At 42.0% G+C, this 12,380-nt stretch overlaps 1 protein-coding gene across 2 annotated transcripts in view; it reads right to left on the bottom strand.

Annotated features, from left to right (window-relative positions):
• TTC21A (tetratricopeptide repeat domain 21A) overlaps window positions 1-12,380 on the bottom strand; it is a 79,184-nt gene that overhangs the window by 64,364 nt on the left and 2,440 nt on the right. For both annotated transcript variants that reach the window (XM_073677749.1, XM_073677750.1), the window contains exons 2-10: window positions 10,145-10,274; window positions 7,990-8,100; window positions 7,185-7,351; window positions 6,979-7,095; window positions 5,651-5,808; window positions 5,412-5,496; window positions 3,613-3,711; window positions 2,253-2,445; window positions 805-902 (exon numbers count right to left, since the gene is read on the bottom strand). In XM_073677749.1, the coding sequence (XP_073533850.1) occupies window positions 805-902; window positions 2,253-2,445; window positions 3,613-3,711; window positions 5,412-5,496; window positions 5,651-5,808; window positions 6,979-7,095; window positions 7,185-7,351; window positions 7,990-8,100; window positions 10,145-10,274 (1,158 nt within the window). The remainder of the gene's footprint in view (window positions 1-804; window positions 903-2,252; window positions 2,446-3,612; window positions 3,712-5,411; window positions 5,497-5,650; window positions 5,809-6,978; window positions 7,096-7,184; window positions 7,352-7,989; window positions 8,101-10,144; window positions 10,275-12,380) is intronic.

The following is a 12,380-nucleotide window of genomic DNA, read 5'->3' as shown; positions in this document are numbered from 1 at the left end:
TTATAGAAATACATAGACAAAGCGTCTTCCGGATCACAGAGAAGACTATAGCCCTGATTCATAGAGACTGGTGATGTTCATGTTGGATGAAACTAGAATGAAAACGCTAAAAATCGTAACTTTTTTTTACAACTCAGTGTTGCATAAATATTTTGTGACTCTTCAAAGTGTTTTACGCCAGAATTATGGTGCAATCGCTTTGAAGAATTGGGGCCTAAGTGTGGTCTGGCTTGTCATTTTTTTGGTCTCTGGGTGTAGAAAAGGAATAGAATGGTACTGAGAGGGAGAAGATGGAGATTGACTGTGTGAATAATAACTATTGCTAAGGAGATAGAAAATTATTTTTTTCACCATAGTGCGACTGTGAGGACATCCACTAATGTAATCTGAAATGACTGAATGTCAGAACATTACAAAAATCAAAGCAATAAAACATCTCAAACATTTTGTGGCATATTTGTATATGTCTGATGGGACCCAAGCCTAGTTTAAAACCGAAGCCCCACCTTGTGCTGCTGTGTATAGGGGCAGTATAATGTCCGTATCTGAGAATATACCGCTATCCTGTGTCATGCTGTGGATGGACAAGATGCACATGCACAGCTCTCTCCAGCCTTATTATGTCGCCTGCATCTGAGAATGACATGATCGCTTTTCCCAACAGCACAGAAAAAGACTTAGCTAGGGACGTCATGTTGGAAAATCAGGTTTCTGCTGCCATTTTGAGAGACGTGGATACAGTGGACATGGTCAACTCCTTCAAGTTATCTGTAAAAGTGGACTATGTTGTAAATCTTCTCCAACCTTTGATTTTCCCAGGGACTGTTGTACTTCACGAAGAAAGTCAAGCTGCTGCTCTGCTTCTTCCAGGTTTTCTTGTAGTACCTGGCACCATATAATTCCTAACAATGAATACAAAGAAAATGATCTTCTAAAATTATTTATCCACATCACATTAACTACATCCTAAAAAAAAAAAAAAAAAACAATAAAACATTTACATTATTTTTAAAGAAAAATATAAAATATGTAGAGTTAATGAAAATTCTGTTCAATTATTGACATTCCCTTTAAACCCATAGCGCAAAGCGACGTACATGTATGTCAGCGCTGGGGTTAGTGTGTGGTGTGCAGCTGGCTCAGGAGCTGAGCTCTCTCATTACCTGGTAGGTGCCGGCTATATTAGATCATTGGCATATATCTCTTAACAGCTGAGCTCCGATTGTGGCGGTTAACCACATAGATGTGGCCGGCCGTTAACCATTCAGATGCTGCCGCCAATCTGTGACTGCTGCACTTAAATGGAACAGTTGCAGGTGCTCACATACACAAGCTCCCATCGGTACCCCATGATGCAATCACAAGGCACCGATGGATTACTATGGCATGTGGGGGCATGCTGATGGCCAGCATACAGTCTACGCAATCAGGTGATTGCAGATTAAAACAAAAAAAGAAACATTATTAAAAATATTGAAAAAAAAAATACAGAAAATATATATATATATATATATATATATATATATATATATATATATATATATATATATATATATATATATATATATATATATATATATATATATATATATATATATATATATATATAATTAAAATCACCCTCCTTCTCCCCTATTAAAAATATAGTAACGGGAGGAAAAAAAATAAACATATTTGGTACCACTATGTCCGTAAAAGTCTGGTATATCAAAATATAAAACGAATTAACCCATATGGCAAACGGGGTTAAAAAAACTCTAGAATTATGTTTTATCGGCCACCATGCCTTCCTAAAGAAAATGCAACAAAAAAAACCCTATAAAAACATTGTATGTACCTCAAATTTGCATCAATACAACCATCAACTCGCCTTGCAAAAAACAAGCCCTCATGCAGCTCCATCAACCAATGCTGATCTCAGAGAATGGTGACACAAACCAAAATTTTTTTCATCAATTAAACATGCAAGTTTGGTATCGCCGTAATTGTACTGACCTGGATAATTATGTTTCCAGGTCATTTTGACCATACAATGAATACTGTAATACTTTTTGCCATTTTTTAGTACATTTATGGTAAAATGAATGGTGTCATTCAAAACTAAAATTTGTGTCTGAAAAAACGAGCCCTCATATGTCTATATTGATGAAAAAATAAAAAAAAAAGTTATGGCTCCTGGAAGGAGGGAAGGGAAAAATGCAAATTGAGTGTGGAAGTAAGGGGTTAAATATGCAATCCAGGAACATACGGACCTATAAGAGCTTCCACGTGATTCCCGTCTAGCGTCATGGCGGATGAATACCAGCTGGCAGCTTTAGTCACATTGCCCAGATACAGCTGCTGGTTGCCCAGTTCGGTAGCCAGCTCTGCCTGCTCAGGAGAAATCCCGTATGTGCGCTCACAGAAACCAAAGATCTCCTGCAGGATTGACTTGTTCCTTCCACACTTAAAGGAAAATTGGGGGAAAAAAAGAAAATGTTTAGTATGAATGCAACTTTTTCTTTTTACCATGATAACAGATCATTCGTTGCAGGATCTTTAGGACATACTAAATACTCTGTCCTGCAAAGTTGCTCTATAAGGATATGTGCACTAAGGGTTTTTTTGCTGTTCATATATTCAGTCTTTTCAGCATTTTTTTTCGGCTTTGGGTTTTGAAAAACGCCTGGTGCAAAAAAAAATAGAAAGCGCCCGTCACTTCTTTGAAGTTGTTTCTGATTGGATTGGCCCTAAACTAGAGACTGTCTAATCAAAAGGCTGCAAAAAAAATGCTTCATGAAACAAAAAAACTCCTCCAAAGGCTCCTTAAAGAAAGAGCATTTTCTGGAGTGGTTTCCATTAGAAAAAAACTCAGTGTGCACATACCTTTCAAAGCCCCTACAGACATTAGGCTAATGTCGGCTGAACCTCATGATATTGATATCAGCCGATATTGACGGGTTCGACTGGCAGTCTACTGTGTATGGAGGCAACAAAGAACTGATCATCGGGGAAGATATCGATCGGACATGTCTGATTTTGGACTGCTGATCACTTTGTTCTCCTGCAGATAAGACGCCTCTAGACATGTCTGTTGCCAGTTTTCTCATAGAGAACACAGGAGCACTCGGCCGAATGAGTCATCCTGAGTATAGGAGAGCCGGCTGTTGGCCAAAGCTCCATTCAGCTGACAGCCATCTAATGTGTATAGCCGGCTTAGAGTACACCTGACTATGTAATGGTTGTATCAGCAGTGAAAAGGTATGTAGTTAGTTGAAATTAGGGTGCAGTCAGACAGCCGTATAACACGGACAATGATCGCATCGCAATCCTCGGACTGGCCGTCGGCTCTCCTGACTCGAGCGTGACAGCTGCATAGAAATACATGCCGTCACACTAGGATCAGGAGAGACGACGGTCAGTCCGAGCATTGCGATGCAATCGTCATACGCGTTATAAGGCTGTCTGACTGCGCCTTTAAGAGCACTATTGCAGCCAAGGGCTGATGACAATCTCGTACAGCGATCAAATATGTCGGAGTTACTAAAACAACGGAATATAACTAATAGAAATAAAAATAAATCAGTGAATCACTTTAACAACTAACATACCATAAGTAAAAGGTATTCTTACCAAATTGCAAATTACAAGGAGCTTCTGGAAATGCAGCGCTGGGTTCCGAGGTTCAGATGTCTCAAGGGCACTGATCAATTCTTTCACATAGTTAAGAGCCTGTAGTGTGACAAATATATTAGGGTCTGTAGAAGAACACTTTGCCCCAGGAAGAAGCCGTCGGGCGAAACCCAGGATTGTGTATAAGCTGGCATGCTGCATGTTTGATATACATAAAAATGTGTTTGAAACTCATTTATTCTTGTGAGTGTAACACCCTAAGGTTGTGTGCCCACTATGCGTTTTTCAGGCATTTTTGATGCGGAATTTCCGCAGTAGAAACGCTTTAAAAACCCTTGGTAATCCGTGGCCCATGATCCCCAATAAAAATCAGCATGTTCTGTGCCCATTCTGCGGATTTTTCCGCAGCATGTCCATTATTTGTGCGTTTCTGCATGAGGATTTGAGGTCCCAATGGACTTGAAAAACGCAAGTCAAATCCACATGTAAAAACGTTGCAAAAACACGTTTAAAATGCGCAAGCGTTTAGGACTGCAAAGAACATGCAGAAACGCTGCAGAAATTTTCTGCTTCATTTCTGCATCGTGGGCACATACCCTAATTGGAAGTAAATTGTCCAGCAGTGAGATGCTCTATGTCCAGTTGTTCTATAAGGCCACGGCCCCACTATCAGTATTCGGTCAGTATTTTTTCTCAGGAGTGGGAGCCAAAACCAGGAGTGGGTGATAAATGCAGAATTGGTGACTTGTTTCTATTATACCTTTTCTCTGATTGTTCCTCACATGGTTTTGGCTCCCACTCCTGAGAAAAAATACTGACCCAATACTGACCAAATACTGAGAGTGGGGCTGTGGACGAAGGGAAACGCTAGTATTGTTGGCAGTGATTGCTTGTGGAACTACTAGTCTCAGCAAGGCTGATAACATTGAATGAAGTTTGACAGAGAGGGAGGATTCTGGATGATGTGGATTTTGCTCTAAAGGCAGTAGATGCGGTAACGCTATATTTTATCTGACTTTACTTTGCCTTGCTCCGATCTCACTGAGGTCCTAGTGGTGGAAAGAGTGCCGCCTAAATAATTATAGTGTTACAGAAGAACCCCTCTGTATCACAGGTAGTCAGAGATGCTGGCTTCATTTTAAAAAGGGGTTGTCTTTGTGAGACAGGCCCTTTTAACTTTTTTTTTTCATTTTTTCCTCCTCTTAATCCAAGATCCATAACTTTTTTTCATGTTTTCAACATAGCAATATAAGAGTTTGTTTTTGCAGGATGAGTTAGAGTATGAATGTAGTTTTGATATTACCATATAAAGTACTGAAAAATGTAAAAAAAAATTCAAGTCAGATAAAAATAGTGAAAAACACAATTCTTTTTACGGTTCCATTTTTTACAGCTTTTATTTTGTTGTAAAAATAGAGTGGCGACCTGATTGTCGAGGTCAGTACGATTACAGCAATACCATAATATAGTTTTTTTTATTATTGTAGTCGCTTACAAAAATTCTGAACTTAGAAAAAAAAAAGTGTTCGGTATCTCCATTTTCTCAGATCCATCCTTTTTTATTTTTTATTGATGGAGCTGTGGGAGGGCTTGTGTTTTGTGGTAAGCTGAGGTTTTTATTGACACCGCTTTGGCATAAATATTGCGTTTTGCTTTTTTTGGAGGAGATGCGCTGATTGAAAAATGTCTTTAATTTTTTTTTTTTTACCTTATTGGTTAAATAATTTTACATTTTTATAGATGGGAGTCTTAAAGATGCAGAAATATTTAGGTGCATCTAAATATGCATCGAAACTAACCTTTGCTCCATCTCCTTCTCTTGTGAGACAGTGAATGGCCGTCATCTGAAGAGCATCAATGTTATTCCTCTGTATTGTTAGAAGTCTTCCACATCATGTAATAAAGAAATAGGAATGTAACCCATGATCGGTACTGCAGTTACAGCTCTTACGTGATAGGACTTTAATCACACCATAGATTTGCCTGATATTAGCATTTCCTATCTCACATTTCATCACTTGCTGATTTTTGCTCTTACCGCTGGGCTATTTCCAGACTTTGATCCCAGTCCTGCGTGGCTAGAACATATTTCATCTTTAATGTAAGTGCAGCTGTAAATTTAGGAAAACTAACAATAGTTTGGTTAATCAGATCCAAAGCGCCAGAATAATTCTTTTGCATCATCAGACATTCCGCCTGTAAAGAAAAGACAGAAGTATGACTATATTAGGGTCCGTACAGCACTGTGTAAACACGCGGGCCCTCCTTTTCATCCCAATAGGAACATTTCATTAAAGGGTTGTTCCTGTAAAGCACATTTATCACTTAACCACAATAAAGCTAATAAATGTCTGTTCATGGGCAGTCCCATCACTGAGACAGTCATCAGGTTGTTGCTCCATCACTGCTGCCAGTCAAACATGAAGTCATATTGTGCATCTAAGATCATAGACCAACTTAAAGGCGTGGTACCAAAGTTCTGAACTTATCCCCTATCCATTCTATATGGCAGTGGTCTTCAACCATTCTTACATTGAGAGCCACATTCAGCCCTGAGAGAGGGTCATTATACTATATGGAGGGCTATGTGAGGGCTATCATGCTGTTTGGAGGACTATTTGGGACCATTATTCCTGTATGGAGGACTATGTGGGGGCCATTATACTGTTTGGAGACTGTGGGGTCATTATACTGTTTGTAGTATTTATATATGTATATAGTATGTACCAACATATTTTTCATTATAATAATGAAATGATTTTGTATATCTATGCATTCATTATTTCATTTTTAACTATTTTAGGTACCATCAGTTGAAAATACAGTCACCTGTAGGATTAACTGATATCAAAATTGCAATATGGCATATTATCCCATCTTAATGGTGGATGTACAGTGAAGGAAAACCATAAGTAAGACGCTGGGTGAGAAAGAAGCAACTGTTGGTGCAATAGTAAGAAAATGTATATATGTGCAATTTTTATTTCGGTTTTCTCGTAACACAATGATTTTTAATGTAAATATTTCTTTTAATGAAGCAGAAAATAAGTGACGCTTCTGTCGTCAGCTTTACCTCCCCGTGGGAAGGCACACCCGACAATTTTGAATGTCTACCTGTCCCTGTCATTGTTAGTATACATGACCTGATGAAAGGAACTATATGCTTTCAAAACTCGATGTCCTTTTAAATAGTAAACCCTTTTCCTATCCATTACGATCATGTTTTAAACTTTAATACTGGTGTGAGTGGTGCCAGAAAACTGGCATGAGGACAATGGGAAATCTTATGGAGAAATGCAAGGCGCAGGATAAGCTTCAAAAAGAGACATAATAATCAGACTGACAGCTATGAAAACGACCACTCACCTTTCCAACAATTCCGAATAAATCCTTATTGCCTTGAATCCCTTCATCAAAATATTTAAGGCACTTTGCTAGAGACGTCCCAGGAGTTAAATTCAGCCATCCTTTCAACACCAAGCCCTAGAAAAACATCAGCCATGATGGAAATAAAGATTATGTTGAAGAAACATGTCTTCCCACAGGAAACCTTTCACTCTTCCATTACTTACCTCCCCGGACCTATTAGACACCTTTAGCATCCTGTCCACGTACTCCTGGGCCTTATCACCTCTGCCGAGCAGCCATAGGAGCAAGCCTGCATAGTATAGCGCTTTCGCTCCTGCTGATCGGCGGGTTTCTTTTAATTTTGCCTCTAACTCAGAAACTGCATCACGATCTGTGCAAAATATAACATTTTGAAAATATTTCAAGAGTAACTAAACTTTTCTGCATTTTTTTTTATATATTTTGTAGGCATTTTACATGCCTGCAAATTGGTGGAGGTCTGGGTTCTGAGACCCCCACTGATTACTTAAATGGCAGAGAAGAGTGCAGCTTGGGAGCCAAGAACTCACATGTTCTACTTGAGCACGCATAAAAAGTGGAGTATGGATACAAGAAAAGGCCTATGGCCACAGTCACACTTTCAGTATTTGGTCAGTATTTTACATCAGTATTTGTAAGACAAAACCAGGAGTGGGTGATAAATACAGAAGTGGTGTCATGTTTCTATTCTACTTTTCCTATGATTGTTCCACTCCTGGTTTTGGCTTACAAATACTGATGTAAAATACTGACCAAATACTGAAGGTGTGAACATGGCCTAAGACGTGCTATTGTGTCCACATTCTGCTGTGTGTGAGCGCCCCCTGCCTCCTGAACTGCACACTTCTCTGCTGTCTTTTGAACAATCGGTGGAGTTCTCAGGATCTGGACCCTCACTGATCTGCAGGCGTGTAAAAGGCACGCAAAATATAAAAAAAAATGCCATAATTTCTGTGCACCTGAAATTTATACTTATGAGAAAACGCTTACCAACAACTTTACTTTTTTTGTGTGCGTACATAAGTAACATGACGGCACATAATGAGACTTCAGGGGCATCTTTGATGGACTCCAGCTCTCGGATGGCTTCCTGCACACGATCTGATATAAAAAAAAATAGAAGAATATAATTGTAATTTCTTTATCAGACATATTATATACACAGTGTATAGCAGAACTGTCATAACATATGTGAACAAAAAGGCACAAAAAGCCCCAATCTGTGCTGCGGTCCCTGAGATCTCTGGACAGGGGCTGTATCAGAGCATGCCAATAAAAATCGCATAAAGCTGAAAAACAAGTAAAATGATACAAGACACTTGTATAATAATTCCATCTACGGGTACATTCAGATGGGTGTATAAATCAGACCGAGATCGGACTGCAGTGCACGGACTGGTCGGCGGCTCTCCTGACCCGAGCGTGACAGCTTCATATACACCGCTCAAAAAAATACAGGGAACACTTATACAACAGAATATAACTCCAAGTACATCAAACTTCTGTGAAATCAAACTGTCCACTTAGGAAGCAACACTGATTGACAATCAATTTCACATACTGTTGTGCAAATGGAATAGACAATAGATGGAAATTATTGGCAATTATCAAGACACCCTCAATAAATAGTGGTTCTGCAGGTGGGGACCACAGACCACATCTCAGTACCAATGCTTTCTGGCTGATGTTTTGGTCACTTTTGAATGTTGGTTGTGCTTTCACACTAATGGTAGCATGAGACGGACTCTACAACCCACAGAAGTTGCTCAGGTAGTGCAGCTCATCCAGGATGGCACATCAATGCGAGCTGTCGCAAGAAGGTTTGCTGTGTCTGTCAGCGTAGTGTCCAGAGGCTGGAGGTGCTAACAGGAGACAGGCCAGTACACCAGGAGACGTGGAGGGGCCGTAGGAGGGCAACAACCCAGCAGCAGGACCGCTATCTCCGCCTTTGTGCAAGGATGAACAGAAGGAGCACTGCCAGAGCCCTGCAAAATGACCTCCAGCAGGCCACAAATGTGCATGTGTCTGCACAAACGGTTAGAAACCGACTCCATGAGGGTGGTATGAGGGCCCGACGTCCACAGATGGGGTTGTGCTCACAGCCCAACACCGTGCAGGACGCTTGCCATTTGCCACAGAACACCAGGATTGGCAAAGTCGCCATTGGCGCCCTGTGCTCTTTACAGATGAAAGCAGGTTCACACTGAGCACATGTGACAGACGTGACAGAGTCTGGAGACGCCGTGGAGAGCGATCTGCTGCCTGCAACATCCTTCAGCATGACCGGTTTGGCAGTGGGTCAGTAATGGTGTGGGGTGGCATTTATTTGGAGGGCCGCACAGCCCACCATGTGCTCGCCAGAGGTAGCCTGACTGCCATTAGGTACCGAGATGAGATCCTCAGACCCCTTGTGAGACCATATGCTGGTGCGGTTGGCCCTGGGTTCCTCCTAATGCAGGACAAAGCCAGACCTCATGTGGCTGGAGTGTGTCAACAGTTCCTGCAAGATGAAGGCATTGAAGCTATGGACTGGCCCGCCCGTTCCCCAGACCTGAATCCGATTGAGCACATCTGGGACATCATGTCTCGCTCCATCAACCAACGTCACGTTGCACCACAGACTGTCCCGGGAGTTGGCCGATGCTTTAGTCCAGGTCTGGGAGGAGATCCCACAGGAGACCATCTGCAACCTCATCAGGAGCATGCCCAGGCGTTGTAGGGAGGTCATACAGGTACGTGGCGGCCACACACAATACTGAGCCTCATTTTGACTTGTTTTAAGGACATTACATCAAAGTTGGATCAGCCTGTAGTGTGTTTTTCCTCTTTGATTTTGGGGGTGACTCCAAATCCAGGCCTCCATTGGTTAATAAATTTGATTTCCATTGATGATTTTTGTGTGATTTTGTTGTCAGCACATTCAACTTTGTACAGAACAAAGTATTCAATGAGAATATTTCATTCATTCAGATCTAGGATGTGTTATTTGAGTGTTCCCTTTATTTTTTGGAGTAGTGTATTTCTATTCTCTATGTAGCTGTCATGCTTGGGTCGGGAGAGCCGCCGGCCAGTAAGATTTATATGGCCATCTGAATGTACCCTTATAACTTAGTACTTTAATGTATGATGCATCTCCTAAAATTACCTTCCATAAGGATACTATACGCCTTGAAAAACAGAAGCACTGGGTCGTGGTGATACTTCTGCAGGCCTTCTCTTACGATGTGCTGCACGTGGCGGTAGTATTTATTATTACAGTTGGAAATGATGGAAGTCTATAAAAAAGAAAAATTAATTCAGAGACATTAGATTCTTTGGAGACTTTAGACCAGAGATGTCAAACTCAAATACACATAGGGCCAAAATGAAAAACGTGGACAAAGGCGCAGGCCAACCAGAATACAGTACAATGGGCCCCACATAGTCCTCCATACAGAATAATGGGCCCCACAAAGTCCTCCATTCTGAATAATGGGCCCCACATAGGGGTGGTGGTTCCGGTGTCATGAGCCAAATATAATCACCCTGTGGGCCACATTTGGCCCACAGGCTGGAGTTTGACATGTATGCTTAAGGCTATGTTCATGTGTCACCCCAGGCCTGGATGCCACAAATAATAAAGGCTGTGTCTGAGAGCAGGAGGGAGGTTCCCTGGTAAGGGACAATTAGCATACAGCACCTCCTGTCCCAGGCCAGTAGGGGGAGCTGGCTGCCCCTATAAAAGCTGGAACTGGGGGCAGGGTTAGAGAGAACTGGACGACCTAGCTCAGGAGTGAAACTAGTCCCAGAGAAGGAGGGACAGTTCAGCTGTAGCTGAGGAGGTCGTGAGGCAGTGGAGGAACTGCTACCCAGGGACGTACGGCGCCAAGACCTGTCCTGGCAGAAAGGGAGAATAATCTACCGGACATTGGGGTCCGAGGCTGTAAAGACTCTAATTCCAGCAGCAGAGAACCAAACCGCGAGGGATTTCATGTCCTTTGGCCTAGAAAGCCCGGAGGCTCCGCCACAACAGAAGGGACCAGCAAAGCCAAGAGAGGCCAGAGGTAAAAGGAGCCCAAGTTGCAAGCCATACGGGTGAGAGTACACGGCCCGCTCAGGGACGTGGGCTATTTTACCACTAAGAGGGGGAATAGTCAGAAAGAGCTTAGAGAGCACGGTAGGCCTACACCCTCACCCTGACCAGAGGGGCTTCCCGAGTGTTCTCAGACATCCAGGCCCCCTTCTAGCCGGTACTGTTGTTGGGTCATTACCATCTGTTATAATAAAAACCCTGAACTGTTTAAGCGGACTCTGCATTCTGACCGTCGCGGACGGAACTATCACCCCCAACATCCACCTACTCTGCCCTGGGGCTACACTCCTCCCGTGGGGAGTTATTCTACCTCTGTGCTGCACACCAACACCAGCCCCAGTGGCCTGCCCTGCAGCGGCGGTTATCCCGGACCACAATCCACAGGTGGCGTAGTCGGACATTTAAAACACTGATAAATAGACTGCCACAATTTGGTCTGACCACCCTGAGCCACGGGATCAGGCTGCCACTACTACCCCCAGCATCGTACAGAAGCCCGGTTCCGGGTACCCCACGGCCCAGGGGGCGAGTCATTCACACTGCATGTTTTTTTTCTGCAGCAAATCCTGATCTCTTGCCAGGAGGTTGTTCAGGATTTTTGTTGCTGTTTTCTTGCTCGTTTTTGGTGTGTTTTTTCACTGTCCTTTTGTCTCTATAATGCATGTACATAAACTGTGTGCAGAATTATTAGGCAAGTTGTATTTTAGAGGATTATTTTTATTATTGATCAACAACTGTGTTCTCAATCAACCCAAAAGACTCAAATATCCAAGCTTAATATTTTTGGAAGCTGGAGTGGTTTCTTTTTAGATTTGGCTATTTTAGGAGAATATCTGTAGCTATTACTGTGCAGAATTATTAGGCAACTTAATAAAAACCAAATATAATCCCATCTCACTTGTTTATTTTCACCAGGTAAACCAATATCAGTGCACAAAATTTAGAAATAAACATTTCTGACATGCAAAAAAAAAAAAAAACCCAAAAAATTAGTGATGAATATAGCCACCTTTCTTTATGACGACACTCAACAGCCTTCCATCCATAGATTCTGTCAGTTGCTTGATCTGTTTTCGGTTAACATTGCGTGCAGCAGCCACCACAGCCTCCCAGACACTGTTCCGAGAGGTGTACTGTTTTCCCTCCCTGTAGATCTCACATTTTATGAGGGACCACAGGTTCTCTATGGGGTTCAGATCAGGTGAACAAGGGGGCCATGTCATTATTTTTTCTTCTTTTAGACCTTTACTGGCCAGCCACGCTGTGGAGTAGTTGGATGCATGTGATGGAGCATTGTCCTGCATGAAAA

Source organism: Phyllobates terribilis, unplaced genomic scaffold (assembly GCF_046119375.1).
Source record: "Phyllobates terribilis strain yellow unplaced genomic scaffold, ASM4611937v1 Scaffold_4__5_contigs__length_816908805, whole genome shotgun sequence".
Lineage (NCBI taxonomy): Eukaryota > Metazoa > Chordata > Amphibia > Anura > Dendrobatidae > Phyllobates > Phyllobates terribilis.
This window is presented reverse-complemented; position numbering and strand designations above follow the sequence as displayed.